Source organism: Bos mutus, chromosome 26 (genome assembly GCF_027580195.1).
Source record: "Bos mutus isolate GX-2022 chromosome 26, NWIPB_WYAK_1.1, whole genome shotgun sequence".
Classification (NCBI taxonomy): domain Eukaryota; kingdom Metazoa; phylum Chordata; class Mammalia; order Artiodactyla; family Bovidae; genus Bos; species Bos mutus.
The window spans coordinates 34,842,086-34,864,209 of NC_091642.1; the positions used below are offsets into that span (position 1 = coordinate 34,842,086).

Sequence of the window (22,124 nt, forward strand, 5' to 3'; positions counted from 1 at the left end):
GTGAACAGTATTGAGGTGTGAATGTCCACAAAGTTATACACACCTGGTTGGTAGGTGTGCTACATTTATCATCGGGGCAGATACAGTTTGCTGTGGTTTTTTATATGCAGACTTTGAGTCTCCACACCAAAGCAAACCGTAAAATTAAGCTGGAAGAGGAGTGCCTTTTACTTAAATAGCTATGTTTGCTTTCTCTTGCATGAATTATTCTGTTATTAGCTCCATCCTTTTGTTAAACTACTGAAGTTCCTGAATATAACTCTGTAGTCTTGGGTACTTGAAATTTTTTTTTTTTAAACTTACTTTTATTGTAAAATTAAAAAGTCATAAACTAAAAATGCACAGCAAGTGGTTATAAATAACCAGTAGAGTTACTACCCAAGTCAAGATATAGAACATTACAGAGTGCCAGGCTGGGCTCCCTGTGTTACATAGCAGCTTCTCACTAACTGTTTTACACATGATAGTGTGTAAAATATGACCTGGAGGATGGGGAGGGAGGCTTAGGAGGGAGAGGATTTATATATATTTATGACTGATTCGTGATGTTGTATTGTAGAAACCAACACAACATTGTAAAGCAATTTTCTACCAATTAAAAAAAAAACAGCCAGACCTCAGCAGCTCACTAACCTGCCTCATTGTTTTTCACAAGTTTCAGAACAGAAACAAACAGAATACATTTGTATGTGTGTGAATAGCTGCTTTTATTCCTCAGTATTTTCATCTATGCTTTTGTGATAAATTTTCAACCCAGATCTCCAAATTTGAATGGATAAAACTATCTTTCTTCCTTTTCCCAGTTTTTCATTTAAGCCTCTACCTTGGACTCCCTACTTATCCAGATACACATTTGCAGTTGTCCCCTGAGATTTTTTTTCTCAGTCAGATCTACAGTTGTCTATCTCCTTGAGTTTTTTTTTCCTCCATGTCAATTTCTTATTTCCTCTAGTTGCTTTCAAGGGAAGCCTTCAGAGGATTTACACCCTGGCCAAAATTGCTGTTGAGTTTATGTTGACTGTTTTTCCTCTCCCAGCAACTGACAAAAGACAGGAAGGGGTGGAGCCAGAGATAAGGGATGCTCTTGGTAGGAGGCTGCTCATTTGCCTCTTGAGTCCTGGGGAAGCCTCTGTTAACAGCCTCTGGTTTTCCCTTGTGCATCCTAAGGGGTGCTGAATAATGGATACTCTGTAGTCAGAAGGTCTTTTCTGACTTTTAAGAGTGTTATTTCCAGATTCAAGGGCTTACATCATGTCCTTAAGGGTGAAAGAGCAGGGCTTATCTGTCAGATTGTGAAAAGCCAGTATTGTCCATAAAGGCTCATTATGCATTAATGGTCCTTGCTGTGTGCTCCCTCATTCTGTGAAATCGATCACCTAGGAAATATTAGCTGCTCCAGCTGGTCAAAGGAGTGGAGGAAGAGGACGAATTACAGGGAATGTAATGGAAGTGAATGCTTGAGCCTATGGCATGAAACTGTCTAAGCTGTGTTATGTCCCTTTGACAAGAGTCTCTGCTGCTGCTGCTGCTAAGTCACTTCAGTCGTGTCCGACTCTGTGCAGCCCCATAGACGGCAGCCCACCAGGCTCCCCCGTCCCTGGGATTCTCCAGGCAAGAACACCGAAGTGGGTTGCCATTTCCTTCTCCAATGCATGAAAGTGAAAAGTGAAAGTGAAGTCACTCAGTTGGGTCCGACTCTTAGTGACCCCACAGACTGCAGCCTACCAGGTTCCTCTGTCCATGGATTTTCCAGGCAAGAGTACTGGAGTGGGATGCCATTGCCTTCTCCGAAGAGACTCTGCATGTTACCCCAACTCCTGGGTGCCAGCCTGTTGGCTTGTCTTTGAGGAGGAGAGAGCGGAGAATGGTGTTAAGGTATTGCAAGTGAAGTTGCGACCCTGTGGACTGCAGCCATTGGAATGGGATACATAATTGAGAGGAAGTTATCATCTAACCACTGAGGTCACTTTCCTAGTCTGATCAGGACTGGGAGAAGCACCATAATTCGTCTTGTCCTGGGGCTGTTTTCTAAGCTCTGCTCATTCTTTGGCATACCTTGTCACTGCTCCCTGGATGAGAGGGAAACAAGTATTCTTTGCATTTTACAGGTGAAAAGCTCCATGCCCAAAGGTCAGGCAATTTGAATTTACAGATTTTTCAGTGAATGAACTATTTCTTAGCTTCTTTGTAAAGGAAAAGGTAAAGGCTCATTAAAAATGAGCAAATGTCATAAAGTTAATTTTTAAAGGATAATTTGACTTCCAGTATGTCTCAGAGGAGAGCCTGAAAAGCTGCATGGTAGAGTGCCCGGGACAGGAACTCAGGCTGACCTCCAATCCTGAACACCACACTGGGTGACCCTGGGTATGTCACATGCCTTCTCTAGGGTTCAATTCTCTGTGAGGATAAAATAAAGAAACAAATGACCAAACCATTGATTTTGTACCCTTTGAATACGAGGGCCCCCCTTTTTATTGTTAAAAAGTGTCCCAGCCTCTCCTATGGCATTGGTTCTGTCTTTAACCACCAGTTGATTGAGAAAATGTGTTATATACTCAGAAATGTTTTCCACTAAATTTGGGTTGTGTTATTCATCTGTGAATATCTGTGCCTAAATGACTCTTGTGTTAATCACAAGAGCCTCTGTTTACACTTGACAGGCTTGTATGAGAATATTTATTTAATCAACTTGCAACAATGGCCATAGTTAATCTAGTTAAACTATATATAAGACTTTTTATATGCTAAGCAGTATTATAATATGAACATATTCTTTCAGTAATCCTTGTGATGCTTCTAAGGTAGATACAATTAATATGCCCATTTTATGGATGAAAAAAACTGAGTCATAGAAATGTGAAATACTTTGCCCTTGTCATGCAGTAGTGAGTGGATAGAGCTGGATTTTGACTGAGTGATCTGACTTCAAAGGCCATGGCCTTAACCTCTATATCATAATAATATTGTAATAGGAGCTATTATTTTGTGAGTGCCTACTCTGTGCTAGCTGTGCACTTACATTATCTTTTTCTTCACAACCCAGGGACACAGGACACACGATAAATTGCAGAACTGGGATTTGAAACCAGGCAGATTGACTCCCAGGCCGGCTTTAACTACAGTATTCTGCCCTCTGATAAGCCATAACTATCAGTATTTCATTGGTAAAAGTATTACCAGCACCCAGGTCTGAGAAGTGCTAATCGTGGGACAGGTCTCATCATGAGGGGTAGGACTCTCCTGGGCTCCTCACCCCTGAGACCCTTGTGCCCAGGGCGGTTTGCTGGGCTGGTCTCAGCCCCAGTGCTCTTAGAGCTCAGAGCATCTCAGAGAATAGCAACTCCCCTTCCTGTTCCTCCTGAAAAGCTAGAAGCCATGGCCCCACCTGGGAGAATTGACAGTCCAGCCATGGGAGTCCATGGCCATTCGGGCAGGGAAGAACACAAGAGCAGAGGAATTGGATGATTTGCCAGAGAAAAGCCTGCCCGGGTGGCCAGGAGGGGATTTGGGGCAGTTTTTATGACAAATGAAGATTACCAGGGAGTAGACAGATCCACCTTGCCCAGCCAAAGATGGGGCCTGTAAAGTGGGAGCTGAGTCCAGTCCAGGACAAAATGTACCCATGAAAACCTGAGATGAAAAAGGTAATTTCTATGTGGCACTTAGCACCCCTTGTGATTGTTGATACTGTTATTAGCACCAGTGTGGGTGAACTGGAAAGGTCATCTGTAACTGAGGTCTGTGGTGTGTTTTCATATGTAGAGTACACTGCTTTCTCAGGAAATGCCGTCAACCTGAAAGACAACTTTCTGAAGGACATTCTGATCTTGTAGAAGGCTAGGTTCTTGACCAAGCACTTGGCCTAATTTTAATAGAGATGACTACTCAGATAAGCTTCCCTGGTGGCTCAGAGGTTAAAGCGTCTGCCTGCATTGCAGGGGACCTGGGTTCGATCCCTGGGTCGGGAAGATCCCCTGGAGAAGGAAATGGCAACCCACTCCAGTATTCTTGCCTGGAGAATCCCATGGACGGAGGAGCCTGGTGGGCTACAGTCCATGGGGTCGCAAAGAGTCGGACACGACTTCACTTCACTTTTGCTCAGATAAAAAGATACGGACATAGGTAGGACCTATATAGGGTAAAGAGGTCAAATGCATACAGATAGATGAAATTAAGGTGATGTACCAATGATTTACATCCATTTCTTTAAAAATTACACTTTCAAAGCTTTAATGTGATCAGACTCTATATGCTCAGTCGTGTCTGACTCTTTGCAACTCCATGGACTGTAGCCCACCACCAGGCTCCTCTGTCTGTGGGATTTCCCAGGCAAGAATACTGGAGTTGGTTGCCATTTCCTTCTCCAGGGGATCTTTCTGACCCAGGGATCGAACCTGGGTCTCCTGCATTACAGGTGGGTTCTTTACCAACTGAGCCACCAGGGAAGTCACAGTCAGACCCTATGACTCAGCAATTCTCCAGTTAACCGCTCAATAGAAAAGTGTCCACATGGCATGAAAGACATATCAAGAATCTTCAAAGCGGTACTATTCACAATAGCCCCAAACTCGGAACAACTCAAATGCATTAACAAAAATGAAATGGAAAAATAAATGCTGGTATATATACATATATTTATAACAAAGAATGAAATGAAACACTGCCTCAGTGAGAATGGAGGGATTACAACCATGCATGATAATATGGATCAGACAGATATACAGTGTTGACAGGAAGAAGCCAGACATAACACATAAATACCACATCATTAGAGTTATAGAAGACTAATCAAGCCAAATTAATCTATAGTGTTAACTAGCATTCATCTATGGTCGGGATCATGGTAACCTTTGCCAGAAGGCTAGTGATGGAAGGAGGCACGAGGGGGTCTTTGGAAGTTCTGGTAGCGTTCAGTTTCTTTGATTCTGATTCCATGGAATCGCTTTGTTTGTGATACTCCATCCAGTTGTTTATTCACAAATCATGTCCTTATCTGTTTGTGTGATATGCCTCAATAAAATGCTTACATTAAAACTCTTGTGCTTTGTATACAGGATCAAGTAGTATAAAAATGTGGACAGCCCACGGTAAAAAGCCTTCCCCACACCATTTCCCAATCTTACTTCCCAGAGGTAAATGCTGTTTAACAGTTTGCTGCAAAACTTTTCAGACATTTTTCCATTCATGTAGCATTTTAAAAATCAAATTACCATGTCATGATGAAATATTTGGATGTCATTGCTTTTGCTTTCTGCCTTGTTTTTAATGTAGCAAATCAAGAATTAAAGCCATCTTGATGTCATGGGAAAATGAAATCTCGGTATCAGCCTGACCAGGATTAAAACTTGTCTCCTCCCTGTGTTAGCTGAAGGGTCAGCCTCTGAAACCTCAGTGTGGGAGTAATAGTACTTGTCTTCAAAGGTTGTGGTGAGGATTAAGATGGTGTTAGATAGATCCTAGCAGTTTGACTAACACACGGAAGGCATTGGGATGCAGTGGTACTATTAAAAAATATTAATGGTAGCTAGAAGGCAATGGCACCCCACTCCAGTACTCTTGCCTGGGAAATCCCATGGACGGAGGAGCCTGGTAGGCTATAGTCCATGGGGCCGTTAAGAGTCGGACACAACTGAGTAGCTTCACTTTCACTTTTCACTTTCATGCATTGGAGAAGGAAATGGCAACCCACTCTAGTGTTCTTGCCTGGAGAATCCCAGGGACAGAGGAGTCTGGTGGGCTTCCGTCTATGGGGTCGCACAGAGTTGGACACGACTGACACGACTTAGCAGCAGCAGCAGTGCATATTGAGCACTTATTATGGGCCAGACTTTGTTTTAAACTACAAATGTAATTTCATTTAATTGAACCATGAATGAGGTTGATCCTATTATAAATTTCATTTGATAGAGACTTCCCTGGTGGTCCAAAGGTTAGGACTCAGTGCTCTCACTGTGGTGGCCTGGATTCCATCCCTAGTTAGGCAGTTAAGATCCTGCAAGCCAAGTGGTGGAGCAAAAAAAAAGTCATTTGGTAAATGAAGAAGCCTGGGCACAAAAAGTATAACTGCTCAAGGTTATGTGTTTAGTGAATGGTAAGGCTTTGGGCTGTGGGTGATTGTTATTGGGGCTGTTGAAAAGCACATGGGGGGACTTTCCTGGTTGTCCAGTGGTTAGAATCCGCTTTTCAGTGCAGGGACGCAGGTTTGATTCCTGGTTGGGGAACTAAGATCCCACATGCCTTGGGCAGCTAAGCCCACGTGCTGCAGTGAAGAGTCCCAAGTGATACAGCTAAGATCTGATGCAGCCAAATAAATAAATATTGAAAAAAAGAAAAAGCATATGGGGTTCAGAGGGACTTGTATGGGGACTTTTGAGAGACTGATGACTTCTTGATCAGTTAATCAGGGTATTCTACTTTGCTGTCTGCGTTTTAATTCTATTCCTATGTAAGAAATAATGGTTGATCTTTCAGACTACGAGAGCTTTCTCTCTAAATGGCCACCCCTTAGCATTAATAGTTTCCTTTTGCACTGAACCGTGAAGTGAAGCTAGATTAAGGCACAGCTCACCTACAAGGACCTAAACTACTTTATTGCCTCATTTTCTTAAGAAAAATGGTTATAGAGTAACTAAGAACAGTTTGAAACATTCTTGGGGTTTTCAGGCCGACTTGCCTAAGTACATACAGCTTCTGTGGCTGTAATGTGGCTTCAAAGTCTGTGCCATAACCTCGACCCACAAACAAATTGAGTCAGAAGTCTGACTAAGGAGAGTTCAAATTCCACATCTAAATGGTATAGTGTGGGGCTGGGCTCTGCTATGTCACCCAGCTCAGAGTCTTTTAAATTTATATATCTGAATACTTTGACACAGCTGCTAGTTCAAAGGAGGTTGTCCCTCAAGGTACATGGCACTGAGATTGAACTTGAATTCGAAATTTCTTTAGTTCAGTCTTGTTTTCTATGATGTTAAAAATGCTAAACTATCATTGTTTAATATTTAATTAATACAGCCAACTTGTAAGATGGATTTAAGGTAATTTACAGCAGTAAAATACATAGCTACAAAATTTCAAACATAAAAACACACATCAGAAGATGTAACAAAAAACTGGAACAAAGAAGAAAGAGGTGTGCCAGGACCTTTATATCAGATGGTTTCTGTAGTTGCATACTGCATTTAGCTGTGAGTTTTCTGGCTGAGGCATAATAGGAATCATGTTAAGTTGTTTAGGCACCTGGAATGAAATGACTTGTGCAGTACTCTACTTGCATTTAAGGATGTTTATCAATGTTGTCGGAGAAGGCAATGGAACCCCACTCCAGTACTCTTGCCTGGAAAATCCCATGGATGGAGGAGCTTGGTGGGCTACAGTCCATGGGATCGCTAAGAGTCGGACACGACTGAGCAACTTCACTTTCACTTTTCACTTTCATGCACTGGAGAAGGAAATGGCAACCGACTTCAGTGTTCTTGCCTTGAGAATCCCAGGGATGGGGGAGCCTGGTGGGCTGCCATCTATGGGATCGCACAGAGTCGGACATGACTGAAGTGACTTAGCAGCAGCATCAATGTTGTAGGGTCAATGTTAAAGGATCAAGGTTAACAGTATTCTGTGAACATTCAGGAAATTCACCTGTATTTCTGTCCACAGATAAACGTCAGAGCACCTTTTGAATAGGGACAATTTTTTCTTCGCAGGATTGGGGGTGGGGGCCAGTGGAGACTTTGCATCAGAGTTGTTTCAACTGATTGACAAGTATTATATTTGGTTAAAACCTCCATCTCTGTCAAAGGAGTGGCAGTACAATTTATCATCCAGGCTGGAACACTGTTGAGAGTGAAATAGGGTGCTTTTGATAATTAAGCTGGGAAAACAGGTTTTGTCCTGGACAAACCAGGGTGTCTTATAGTCTTGGTTATAAAACTTTTCTACATAGAATTTTTTAACTAAGCCAGTGGTCACAAGCATGTTTGCCTGAAGGGGTTGGGAGGCAACAAAAGGGTTTTGACTTGAGGGTGAGGTAATGGAAAAATCAATAGCAGCAAGAAGGATGATAAATGGCAACTGGTTCCAGGTTTCTGTGTTGGGGACAGAGGAGCATGGCGTGGACTAATTGAATGGAGAGTGTCTGCCTCAGCTAAAGCAGGCAGAGTAATTAAAAAGCCGAGATAGTAGGCAAGGTTCATTTATTGGGCCCCCTCAATCTTGAGCCTAGGGATTAAAGGAATCCCTTCTCGCTGTCAATAGAACAGATAACTTTAAGTGTAAGTGCCTTCAGGCAAGTCCTCTAGGGGAAGCCAGCCTCCAAATGGCTGTCCTAGAGGCTGCATGGTCGACCCTTGAATGGATCTGCTTCTCTCAACTGCTGTTAGGGACTATCTGTAAAGGCAGTCACCTTAATGTCAGTAGAGCTAGGTCTAAGTGGTTGTTTCTTGGCAGTAACCAGACAGTTGAGTCAGAGGCTATGTTTAAATTCCTTTGTTGTTCCCCATTGTTTTCCAGATAAAGTACAGATAAAGCCTTGTTAAAAAGAAAATAACAGAACTCTTGCAGCCAGATCTGTTTTTATATTTCCAGACTCATCCCTTTCCTCCCCCTTTGCTTCCTGTGTTTTATCTATGCCAGTCCACATGCAGTTCCTATAAGCCGGAATGCTCTTTTCTGCCTCCTGTAGTGCCTTTGCACAGTTTTAAGCATGCCTCCTCCAGGGAGTCTTCCCTGATTCCACCTTTAGGCTCTCATTGCGTCTTTACTTGTTTCTAGTATCGGCTGCTGTACATGCCTGTCTGCCCCAGGAGGCTGTGAACTTGAGAGTGTTCTCTGCCTGGGGCATTTTGTATAATCCTCACGACAACTTTCTGACACCAGGACAGTTATCACTCCTATTTCATAGGTGAGAAGAGGGAGGCACACAGAGGTGAAATATCCCACTCAGGGGTACTTAGCTCATAAGTGTCAGAGCCAGGACTTGATTCCTGGCTATCTGACTTCAGAAGCCACATCTTAATAAGCTACACTGTCTTTCAGAAAGTACTTAAGGAATGTCTGTCTGATGAGTGAATGAATGAGAGAAAGGAGGTAACAGGAGGGATAAAATAGGTATATGCCATAATACAGAGGAAGAAAGTCATCTTTTCATTTGCGATGGCCAGTGGGTATGCATCCAGGTTTATGTAAGAGCATTAGTTATTTAGATGTGTGTGCAATGGCACCCTACTCCAGTACTCTTGCCTGGAAAATCCCATGGACGGAGGAGCCTGGTGGGCTGCAGTCCATGGGGTAACTGTGAGTTGGACACGACTGAGCGACTTCACTTTCACTTTTCACTTTCATGCATTGGAGAGGGAAATGGCAACCCACTCTAGTATTCTTGCCTGGAGAATCCCAGGGGCGGGGGAGCCTGGTGGACTACCGTCTATGGGGTTGCACAGAGTCGGATACGACTGAAGCGACTTAGCAGCAGCAGCAGCAACACGTGTGGTAAGTCACTTCAGTTGTGTCTGACTCTTTGTGATGTAAATTGAAGAAAAGGGCTTGTAAATTGAAGAAAATAGGTGAGCCTCATCATAATCCTATTCTGTGCCATTTAGAAGTGAAATTCAGTGCATCTTCTTTTGTGTTCAGGAGTCTGACGGCAGTGCACAGGCTTTAATGATGCAGTGAAGGGCAGATGTACAGGTTGGCCTCTGAGCAAAGTGTCTGCCTGGCGGGGCAAAGGGTGAGAAAGACTTGAGTGAATTCTGCAGAAAATGGCAGATTGTTCCTTAGTGGAAATTGTGCTTAACCCCATTTATCCTCAGGCAGGAAAAGTTGTGATCAAATTGTATGGTCTCTGAGGAAGAAAGCTGGAAGAGGGTTTTGCGGATGTCCATTGAAGTAATTAATGGGCCTGTCTCTTTGGAGCAGAGTGTAGGACTTCTCTTTAAGAAGCTGAAGCTGACTCCTTTATGAGCTGGTTCTGATGGAATTTGAGGGTCAGGAGGAAATTAGAATAGACAGTGTGGCAGACTGGTTTAAGTGGAAGGACTCCAGAGCCACACAGCCCGCCACTCACCAGCTGTGTAACCTCAGGCAAACTGCTTAACCCTTGTTACTCTACTTCCTTCTCTGTGATGATGTCAATAATGTTGGCTACCTGATAGCATCGCGGGAGGATTGGTGAATTAACCCTTGCCAGACGCTTTCACTGTGTTTGACACATAATTAGCACTCATTAGCTGATGAATGTTGCTGTGATTGTGATGAATAGTTGATGTGCAATAAGGATCGGAGTCCTCCATTCAAGATGGGAACTAACCAGAGGAGACGCAGGCCTTCTCTCCTGAGGGCTTTTCATTTCTGATTTGAGTATTTTATAAGGGAAGGTGTTACTGGGTCCCAGCTCAGCACAGACCAGTGGAGATGGTTAATAGATGGCAGGAGGTACCCAGGCCTTGGTAGGAGTTTGGGACACTCCAGTTCCCTGTGTTGAAGGCCACAACAGATGAATCTCCTCAATTCTGGATTTGTCTTCAGCTCTGACAGTTATTTGGGTTTGGAGCTTCTGCTGCTGGCACTGTGGTAAAGCAGGAAACGGAGTTTGGTTAAATGAGAGGATCTGGTTTCAAGTTCAGGCTCCAACCTTTAGCAGTGTGAACTTGAGTCAGTCACAGCTTTTCTGGGTTTCAATTTCCTCATCTGTAAAATTATCTTACATGTTAATGGTGAGTTCATCGTCATTATTATGTCAAGTAGCAGAAAGTATGTGAAAGAGCTTTGTAAAAAGCAAGTCCCGTAATTTCATTTAAATCCACTTTTTTCCCCTAGAAATAAACAGCTCATGAAAGAATATGGACTCTATTTGTATGTGATTCCGTCCAAGTTCCATCTGATGATAGTGTTTTACAACTTTCTGAGATTTCTTTTAACTTCCCATTAATTTGGGTTAAAAAAAAAAAAGACCAGAAGAGGGGATGGCCAAGCCTTGATTACTCAGGCTCAGGGCTCTTAAGACTGGTTCTAGCTCGTCCAGAATCTGTCAGGATGTTTTGAGCAGAAGTGTCTCACCTTCAAGACAGTTTAAACCAAGTGCTGGAAATTCCGGAGTTCTTAGCAGCTGAGCATATGCAAGTAAGAGGAAACTCTGTTTTCTTTTTCTCAAGCTTTTTGTCCCCCCAACCCCCACCTTATTTTAGTTTTGTGAGTGGTCGCATTCCAGGAGAGTGATGCTGGGGAAGATGGTTATTTGATTCCTTTTGAAATAGTCACTTTTTTAAAAAGGATGAAACGAAGCAGCATGATTACATATTTAACAACGCAAGGTATTTTGGATTCAATCATTCATTGGACACATATTCATTGCCCACATACTGTGCTGGTCACAGCTAGGCACCTGAGGACATCACAGTGCAAAAGGCAGACAAAAGCCTGCTCTCACACTTATGGCTCTCAAGCATTATATATAAACAAATTCAGAAAACAGACTTACAGACTTAATGTGACAAGTGCTGTGAAGAAGAGAACGTATGAAAAGGTTGACAACGGGCCCTAATTTAGACTGGAGATCAGGAATGTCTTCTGTGAGAAGGGTCATTTAAGCCCAGAAGTTAATCAGGCAGTGGCTGCAGCAGTGCCAAGGCCCTGAGGCAGGAAAGAAGGAAGGAAGGCCCCTGTAGCTGGAGCTTAGGCGGGGGATGGCCTGGGCCTTAGGGAACTCATCCGTGATTTTGGGTTTTATCCAAGGGAACTTCTCTTTAACATCATGAGAATTGGTTATGACAAATGAGTTCATCAGGCTGCTCTCCCTGGAGACAGAGTAAATAAAGTGATGCTTAGTGCCATTTTTAAAACAAGGGGTCTGTGTTGTTCTTTAGAAAAGGGAAAACATATACGAAGTCACACCAGGTCAGTCTTCTCAGGAAGACAAGCAGAAAATGAGAGGAATTTGTTTTTACTGCACATACTGTGACTCAGAGCTAACTCCCTGAAGTCGACTGAAAGGAGAGCGGCCATGCTTGCCTGTATTAAATTTCTTTTCCCAGTGGCTGCATGGGAAGAAGGTCCGAACCTTAGATTGGGGGCTTTCATTTTCTAAAGGCCAGATCTCTGGTAAACGGATGATGGGAAAGCCAGAAAGGAAGGTTAGGAGGTCAGGATCTCTGCACTGGTTTCCACATCCTGCTACATTCCAGGAGAGTTTTGCCTGATAAAGTCATAGCATGTCTGAACCGGAAGGAACCTTGGGGACCAAAGTCATCCGTCCCTTATTTTGTGGGGTCCAGGCACTGATGAGGGGAAAACCTTGACAGCAACATAACACTGGCCACCTCAGGAGGTCAGTGTTTCCTTCTGGCAAGGGCTGATTGGAACCTGGCTGCTGAAAACTGCATCAGATACAGAGGCTCAGGGCATAAGCCTGTGTTAATTTGGTGTGTTGGGCCTCTTCTCTGTGGTTCAGCCTTATGGAGACCCTCAAGTGTTCACAAAATCTTCCTCACTGGGCTCCCAGGAGTCAAAGGCCTTTTCCAAGGTGAGGCCAGAACCCTGTGGGTGCTGGGAGCCTGGGTGTAGTCTGCTCCCAGAGGGCTTGGACTTCCATCGAGGAAGGTCTTTTAATGCCAAAGTCATGACTGACCTTGGGATGATGGTCCTGTTTTTAGTATGCTGCCAAGTCCTTCAGTCGTGTCTGACTCTGCACTCTGTGGACTGTAGCTCACCAGGCTCCTCTGTCCATGGGATTCTCCAGGCAAGAATACTGGAGTGGATTGCCACACCCTCCTCCAGGGGTTCTTGCCAACCCAGGGATCGGACCTGCGTCTCTTACATCTCCTGCATTGGCAGGCAGATTCTTTACCACTAGCACCACCTGGGAAGCTAGATGTTTTTAATATACCTTGGTTTAAAAAAATACTTAATAGTAAACACATCTCTGAGCTTAGTGCTGCTTCAAAATGAGTTTGTACTTTGTTCATCACAATAGTGTCTGTATTCACTTGAAAAATAGTTGTACAACTCCAAATGAGGCATGATAATTATTCAGGTCACACGTAATGCTCAGCAGGCAGATGGATTTGATGACCCACTGCAGTCATTGGCTGGCTTCGCTCAAGCATGGTGGCCCATAAATTTGGAACCCCTTGTTTTAGAAGCATTGGCGTGAAGAAAATCAGCCACCTATAGGGGCTGACCCTAATAGTTAACTTTTTGGCTAGGAGGAACCAGTGTATACTGGTTCATACTTTAAAATATTCTTTGTTGCTTTTTTTCAGTTACAAAAGTACTCTAAGCTCACTGTGAAAATCAAAACCATTACAGAAATGTAATATTGTGGACAATTTGGTTTTAGTTCAGTTCAGTCGCTCAGTCGTGTCTGACTCTGCGACCCCATGAATCACAGCACGCCAGGCCTCCCTGTCCATCACCAACTCCCGGAGTTCACTCAGACTCATGTCCATCGAGTCAGTGATGCCATCCAGCCATCTCATCCTCTGTCATCCCCTTCTCCTCCTGCCCCCAATCCCTCCCAGCATCAGAGTCTTTTCCAGTGAGTCAACTCTTCGCATGAGGTGGCCAAAGTACTGGAGTTTCAGCTTTAGCATCATTCCTTCCAAAGAAATCCCAGGGCTGATCTCCTTCAGAATGGACTGGTTGGATCTCCTTGCAGTCCAAGGGACTCTCAAGAGTCTTCTCCAATACCACAATTCAAAAACATCAATTCTTCAGTGCTCAGCCTTCTTCACAGTCCAACTCTCACATCCATACATGACAACAGGAAAAACCACAGCCTTGACTAGACGAACCTTTGTTGGCAAAGTAATGTCTCTGCTTTGAATACGCTATCTAGGTTGGTCATAACTTTCCTTCCAAGGAGTAAGTGTCTTTTAATTTCATGGCTGCAGTCACCATCTGCAGTGATTTTGGAGCCCCCCAAAATAAAGTCTGACACTGTTTCCACTGTTTCCCCATCTATTTCCCATGAAGTGATGGGACCGGATGCCATGATCTTCATTTTCTAAATGTTGAGCTTTAAGCCCACTTTTTCACTCTCCACCTTCACTTTCATCAGGAGGCTTTTGAGTTCCTCTTCACTTTCTGCCATAAGGGTGGTGTCATCTGCATATCTGAGGTTATTGATATTTCTCCTGGCAATCTTGATTCCAGCTTGTGTTTCTTCCAGTCCAGCATTTCTCATGATGTACTCTTCATAGAAGTTAAATAAGCAGGGTGACAATATACAGCCTTGACGAACTCCTTTTCCTATTTGGAACCAGTCTGTTGTTCCATGTCCAGACTAGTAACATAGTAATATACTAGTTGGCTGATCCCAGGTAAGTCACAGATCTTTCAAAGCCTAAGTTTCCTGGTCTCTAAAATGGGGACCATATTGGGACTGATACTTGCCTTCCTTTCTCACAAGGTTATTGTGTGGGTCCAGTGAAATGGTTTATAGAAACAACTAGTAAACCTCAATGTATTACGTAATTTTAAGGGGTCAGTATCATTATAACTTATGAATTTAGCCTTCTTTACTTTTTAAATGCTTTGACTCATATCAGTGAGTCCTTAACCCAGTGGTAACTTACTCAGTGGTTTCCTTGGAGGCAAACGGTACCTAAACCTGCTCACTCCTTTTTTCCCAGGTCACTCCCGGAAGCAAGGCTGCTATAGGTAATTTATGTGTTGGAGATGTAATCACAGCCATCGATGGGGAAAATACCAGCAATATGACACACTTGGAAGCTCAGAACAAAATCAAAGGCTGCACAGACAACATGACTCTCACAGTAGCCAGGTGAGGAGGAAATGCTCTCTCATTTCCGAGCGACCAGAAGCTGCTTTTGAGCAGGGACTGCCTCACCTATTTCAGAATTCCCTATACCCCCAGCTCAGTGCCATATAGGTAGTGTGGTATAGGTAGGCTGAAGGTCTGTGGAATTGGATTTTCAGATTGCTCATCTTCCTCTCTGATTTTACAGTGCTTCTCACTGTGTGGGCATCTTTTTCTAAGATACTTGAATTGTCACTTGATCTAACACAACTAACCAAAATTTTGAGGAAGTAAAATCAATTTATATACTGTCAGATATAATGAAATGAAACCACTGAGCATCTACTGCTCCCGCCACACAACACTGAGCCCTGGATGCTGCTCTAGATTACAGTTACAGAGACAGACTTCATTGAGCACATTAGACAAAGTGCTGAAAGTTTAAGAAAGGAGAGCTAGAGTTGATGAATGAGAAGAATGCTCTGGGAGTCGTAATTGGGACAGAGTTCCCGTTTCTCTTCCATTTAGTCTTGGAAGGGGTCCTGTAAAGGCATGGTTTCAGAAATGATTTGGTTCGACCTGTATAGCTCCCTGTTTCCTGTTGGATCAAGTTTACATTCTTCGTTCGGATCTCCTGTTTACCTGTCTTCAATGTCTCATTAACCTTAGCTTGCACAGTGCTTCATCGTGAACCCTTTGGTCTCCTCTGCAAAGTAGCTTTATGGCTTTCTTCTACCTTGTACCAGGACTGGCAGGAAGACCAAGTGTGGGGCAGGATGCCAAAGCATCTTACATGCTTATATGCTTCCGAGCCCTGCCCTCATGAGAGGTGCACTGTTTTATTACTATCCCCTCAGGAGCACATTTACCCTTCATTCTCCATTCCTATCTCAGTGCAATCTTCTCCTTTTAGACATTCATTCATAGATTGATTTTTTGATCCATTTACCATTAAATTGAGCAGCTACATCTTGTATATATCTGGCCCCGTGCTAGGCCATCTGACCATAGAAGGATAAGTACAAATATTCTGTACCTGTAAGAGTGAAAAACAAAAACGCTAAAGATAACTTAGAGGAGACCTAGAGTGTTGCTGTGTAATGGTACAGAGACATGTTTTTCCAAGTTCAGGAGAGGCACCATGATCAAGCTGGTTGTCTGGTCTGCATCAAGAACACTGGATGAGACAGAGAAGCTCATTCTGTCCTGAGCAGAGGTGGGGTGGCATCAGGCAGGTTCAGGAGCCTGGAGGAGGCTGGTGCAGCTGGGTCAGCAACACAGAATGTATTGGGGGAGGGCTGAGGCTGGACGAAGGGCCAGCAGCCTGGGAAATCCCTCAGGGCTGAGTGGGCAGCTGTCAGAGTAGCAATCAGACATGATGTCATGAGGTTGATGCTTCCGAAAATCACATCAGTGGTAAAACAGAGGGGAGGCTGGGGAGCAGAATGCTAGTAGCTGGGTAAGAGGGGACAAAACCCGACTCCATTTTTAGTGTGTATTATTTATTGGCATGCATGAAACAGCTTAGCTTTGTCAATCTGTTGCAGATCTGAACAGAAAATCTGGTCTCCTCTGGTGACAGAGGAAGGGAAACGTCACCCATACAAGATGAATTTAGCCTCTGAACCCCAAGTAAGTACTTGCTCACCAGCGCTCTTGCTTTTAGCATCCCGGGACATTTCCACTTTTGACACAGCTCAGCTCACCTCTGCTTTTCCTGCCCTGGATGCTGGGGATAGGACGCAGGAAGGGCCCTCCACTGACACGTCTGGGACCTGGCTCTTACTCGGTTCTTCCCGTAAGGGAACTGCAGGAGGAAAGGGCTGGAAAACCCCAGAGCAGTGACGTCAGGGCCTGGTTAGGAAGGGGATACGGAAGCGGGTGGAAGCTTTCCTGTGTAGAACAGAGTGGCAGAACCATGGCAAAATAGAAGCACTGACTCAGCTCATGATGGACCGCTGATGCAAATGTGCTAAAGATGGAAAGAAGTTTGGGTCCTGAGGCCTACAACTTAGCAGGGACATGTAGTAGTGGACCCAGATATCCCTGGCCACCCTTCATCCCACTACCTGGTTTCTGAGAGTCTTAGGGTGGAAATGCTAAGTGCTCTAGTTTTCCTTAAAATTACTAAAATTAATTGGTAGTTCATATTGGAAAATAGGGTAGGGAGTCAATGCACAGTTTTGTTGGCCAAATAGAATTTCCTGGGATGGAAAATTGTCTGGAGATCCCATATTTGGAATCATTAATAATGATTTTATTTCTTCTGTACAATGAATGGATGGATGTTCTTTAGCAATAAGGACAGGAAATGTAAAGAAGAATGTTTAGAACATCTTTGTAAAACTCCTCACACTTGGTAGGCTACTTTTCACAGTGTGTCTGTTGGATAAATGAATGAGTTGTTAGTGGTATGTTAGTAGTAACTCAATAATGGCTTTTGAAAACTTCTTCTAAAATGGTTTGTGATTGTTATACATTTAGCCCCAATTGAAGATTTGAAGTTTAATTTTTTTTCTCAGTTTCAGACAGTGTATCATTTTTATGGTATATTAAGATATAATCCAGAGAAGGCAATGGCAGCCCACTCCAGTACTCTTGCCTGGAAAATCCCATGGACGGAGGAGCCTGGTAGGCTGCAGTCCATGGGGTCATGAAGAGTCGGACACTTACTGAGCGACTTCATTTTCACTTTCATGCATTGGAGAAGGAAATGGCAACCCACTCCAGTGTTCTTGCCTGGAGAATCCCAGGGACAGCGGAGCCTGGTGGGCTGCCATCTGTGGGGTCGCACAGAGTCGGAAATGACTGAAGTGACTTAGCAGCAGCAGCAAGATATAATCAAAAGATAAAGTATAGCTAGTTATCTTTTATACCTAAAACAGAAACTGGTGTGAAATTGAACTCACTGGTACATTAGTGTGGGTAAATTAGTGGTTGTATGTGAATGGTATTTCTCAAATGTCTTCCATTAAAATGTCAGAAGTGTAATCAGACAAAATTTTTCCCATTAGTTAATAAAAATAATACTTAGTCCTAACAGTCACTTTAAGGATCATTTTGCATCTGCCATTTCAAAACTGACATGACTGTATTATTCTCTACAGCTCCTCTAAGGAAAGTTCATGAAATGGCATTCAGTTTATAAATTGGCAGCTGTGCAAACTAATTTAAAACATGCCACAGTCAATTCCAGTTTCCTAGGGAGTTCTCAGCCACTTCATTAAGTTTACTATAAATGTTCAGTTTTAATCTGTTAAGTCGTCGTATGTTTTATAATATATCAGGAATGATTTTGTTTTAGTGCCGTCTTTCTAAAATCCTAGTTTTTCACTTCAGGAAGGCAATACTTAAATTTCAGTTATACTTTTTATATGTATTATACTTTTTATATGTATTATACTTGAATTTCCATCTTAAACATGAGTACTTATCTTTAGTCTTTTGAAGGTAATTTTCTTCAGATTAAAAAAAAACCTCAAACACTTTAGCATTTAATTTGACTATATATTTTTTTGAATTCCAGTAATTCTTTGTTCATATGAAAAACTTCCCACCTCTCATTTTCCCAAAATCTTCCACTTCCAGTCACTCTAAAATAGAGGAGTGAGTAAGAGCAGAGTTCATCTGTAATTGAAGGATCTGTTCGTTCATGTAAGGCCAGCCCACACCCCAGCTTATCTGAGGTCAGTGCAGTTACACACCTAGTTTATATTTCCTCATTATTGAGTTTCCTCGGTGACTGATAAATACAAAGCCCAAACAATGACATCATCCCTTCCAAAAGGCAGGCCCTGAATTAACCGCCTGATTTCTGGAAAGACCAGTATTCACTTGGGGTTAGAGATACTCCTTTTATGTACAAAACAGATACATTCTTGGGAGATTCTCTGTAGAGTGAAAAATCAGAATTTCCAACCTGCATTTTCTACTGACTTCCATTGCAGTTGAACATGGGTTTCTGTGGAGGGAGAAGGGAATGACGCTGGTTGACTGCTGTGGTGCCAGGCAGAATCCAGAGGCTAAGAGAGATTAACTTGCTCAAAGCCAAACAGGAGGCAACAGGGAAAAACCTGAGCGGAGACAGAGTATGAGGGCTCTTCCCTGGTGCTCAGCATCAAGAGATGCTCCTCAGAATTGCTACAGGGAAGGAGAGAGGAGAAAAGAATTGCCATCCTGGCTGCTGCTTGTGCGAGTGCCCTACAGAGCTGCAGGGTCCCAGGCCACCCCTTGGGAAGTCTGCGGCCGTTAAAGACCACTTCTTATGTCATTGTTATTCCTCGTGCAGTAAAAACTTTCCTAAAACTTTGCTAAAGTTATTTGCAGAACTAATTATACTTCCCTTTGGTGAACACACTACATGTACTGAACTTTTGTCCAATGTGGATCAAGTCAGCTCAGTGTAAGGTGTACAGGAAAACCTCACTGTTTCTAACATGTCAAAGAGGGAGCCTGTCTGAATCATCATAAACACATTTTCATGTTGTCTTTTAAGTCAGTGGTGGTGTTTTAGTCGCTAAGTCATGTCCGACTCTTACGTGGACTGTAGCCTGCCAGGCTCCTCTATCCATGGGATTCTCCAGGCAGGAATACTGGAGTGGGTTGCCATTTCCTTCTCCAGGGGATCTTCCCAACCCAAGAATTGAACCCTGGTCTCCTGCACTGCAGGCTGATTCTTTACCAACTGAGCTAAGTCAGTACACAGTGAATTAAGCTAGTGGTTTTCATCATCAATTCTGAGAAAGCATGAAAGACTTTAAGGCTTAGTAAAGAAAGAGGAAAAAAAAAAAGGAAGAGCAGCAGAGGACAGGACTCTTGGGGCAGTTGTTCTGGGTCTGAGTGTTAATGAGGAGTCCGGGTTTCAGGAAGATTTCTGGGAAGCCCAGAAAATAGGGCGCACATCATGTTTAATAGATTGCACAGGGTACGCTCTCAGCTAGGAGAGGGGTTGACCCAGAATGCCTGTGCAGAAAGCACCTTGCTGCCATCAGAAAAGCTGTGAATTTTTTTTTTTTTTTCTTAAAAAGGAATGTTAGTTTAAAAGCTTTTGAGGGGTGTTCATAGAGTAGCTCTGAGGTGGTGTGGCTGTAGTAATTATCTACTGAGACCTGGCAGTCTAGAGTGGAGGTTGATGGTGGGTGCTTCCCCAAATTACAGAAAGAGGGGGATGAGCACAAGAGGAATTTAAAGTCCTTTCCTGCAGCTACCTGGGCATGGCCCCATAATAGGTATCCCCCAGCCTTCCATCTTATCAGCTTGGCCTTCCCTCACAAGAAACAACAGTTCAGTCATTCCCTGTAGCCTGCTTCTGCTAGTGCACCCAGGCTTGTCTGCCTAGTCATCAGCCACTTCAGTGTTGACACCACAACCCTCTTATCTTGCTTGTCTAAACCTTTCCTTTCTGGGGAATTTATCTCTACCTTTTATCATCTCCTGCTTTGCACTGAAGTGATGCGGGTTCCTCTCCTCCTGGTACTTAATCCCTCTGGAATGTGTCCTGAAAGGCTGTTTCAGCTCTGACTTGGATCCGGACAGCCTAGGGCATCAAGGGATGTCCTACCTAGGGGTATCCAGCAGAAGATCAGGTTCTGCTGGACCTCAGTACCGGATGTACTTAGTAGTACATACTGGACACCGCTTTGATCTCTCCTTTGATCCCTGCCTGCAGGAGGCCCTCCACATAGGAAGCGCCCACAACCGGAGTGCCGTGCCCTTTACTGCCTCACCCGCCTCCAGCTCTGCCCCCAGGGTCATCACAAACCAGTACAACAACCCAGCTGGCCTCTACTCCTCTGAAAATATCTCCAGCTTCAACAACGCCTTGGAGTCAAAGACAGCAGCCAGTGGGCAGGAGAACGGCAGAGCGTGAGTAGGCCCATGCAGTCTGCCCTGGGCCAGTCCTGGGAGAGGCTTACCACACCAGAACAGGCCTGTGCAGGCAGCGTGGAGAAGGGTCAACCACTAGCCCAGAGAAAAACGTCTGCTTTAGCACTGTCTTTGTTTTTTAACTTTTTTGGCTGCATGTGGAATCTTAGTTACCCAATCAGGGGTCAAACCCTCACCCTCTGCAGTGGACGGGACTGTCTTAACCACTGGGCCACTGGGCCACTGGGGAAGTCCCTAGCACAGTTGTTTCTGTATTCATTTTCCTCGTCTCTGAAAACGGGGTGACACCACCTGCCTTGTAGGGTTGTTGTGAAATAAGAAGTAAGCTGTAAAATGTCCAGTTGATTCTTCACTGAGACCCTGTTATTATTGTTCTGATTTCTGTGGTCACTGTCTTCTTCCAAGTGACCATCCTCCTTTCTTTTTTTTTTCCATCCTCCTTTCTTGACAGCCCTGCTGCTTCCTGAAAAATTCTTCAGTGTTTAGAGTTGGGGCTCTCTGCTTGTGTTCACCATCCAATGTGGGCAAGGGATGGGTACTTCATGATGCAGTTTTTGGTGAAGCAATGTTTGCTTTTTTCCCTCCAGTGGACCAGTAGAAACGATAGGAAGAAGAGATGTCCGTGCACGTATAAATGTGTGTCCATTGGAACAGATTCTCATCTGGGATAGAGGAGGGCTTGGCCAGGGTGGGGAGGTCTAAGGAGACATCTTGCTCAGGGCTGGGGAGGCCTGTGCCCTTTAGCCACAGCTGCCTCTAAGTCTTCATCTAAAGGATCCTTTGTGTCTTCCCAGCAGAGGGGGCCCAGTATCAACTCCCTCCCAAACTCTTTGAAGATGAATCCAAAAACACAGGGAATCCTGCGGCCCATGGCAAAGAACTGGGTTTGAGAATGGAGAGAGAGTAAGAGATGGGATCAGTTCTGTGCGGTGGAATACAGGAGGGACTAGGTCATAAGTTGTCACCTCATTTGCCCAAAGGTGGCAGGGAAGATGAGGACTTGAGGACAGAGCTCTGGGTGCAGACATGGGGGAGCAGGGCAGCTCATGGGAGTGGTACAGTGCATGCCCAGTCCAGAGGGGAAACCACTCCTTGGTTCCAGTCAGACTCCACGTGCTGACCTAGGATTTCCATTTCTGATGGATAATTGCATCAAAACAGAAGTCAGAAAGTTTTTCATCTGAAATCTCTTGATTTTTTGATGCCAGTGACAGTCAAATTTGTTGGAAAATATCATGTGGTCCAAACTTGTCTGATCTCAGAGGATCTTTCCTCCTTGGAACCCTCAGTTCTTTCTTCTTTTTAGTTGATTCATAACCTTGTGTTAGTTTCAGGTATACAGCTGAGTGATTGAGTTTTTTATCTATATGTGTGTACTTAAATATTTTCAGATTCTTTTTTCATTATAGGTTATTTCAAGATATTAAATATAGTTCCCTGTGCTCCACAGTAAATCTTTATTGTTTATCTGTTTTCTATATGGTGGTGT

General features: G+C 43.8%; 1 protein-coding gene across 1 annotated transcript in view; it reads left to right on the forward strand.

Annotated features, from left to right (window-relative positions):
* PDLIM1 (PDZ and LIM domain 1) overlaps positions 1 to 22,124 on the forward strand; it is a 40,740-nt gene that overhangs the window by 2,740 nt on the left and 15,876 nt on the right. Inside the window, exons 2-4 of the mRNA XM_005898827.3 lie at positions 14,622 to 14,773; positions 16,297 to 16,381; positions 20,418 to 20,614. Coding sequence (XP_005898889.1) covers positions 14,622 to 14,773; positions 16,297 to 16,381; positions 20,418 to 20,614 — 434 coding nt within the window. The remainder of the gene's footprint in view (positions 1 to 14,621; positions 14,774 to 16,296; positions 16,382 to 20,417; positions 20,615 to 22,124) is intronic.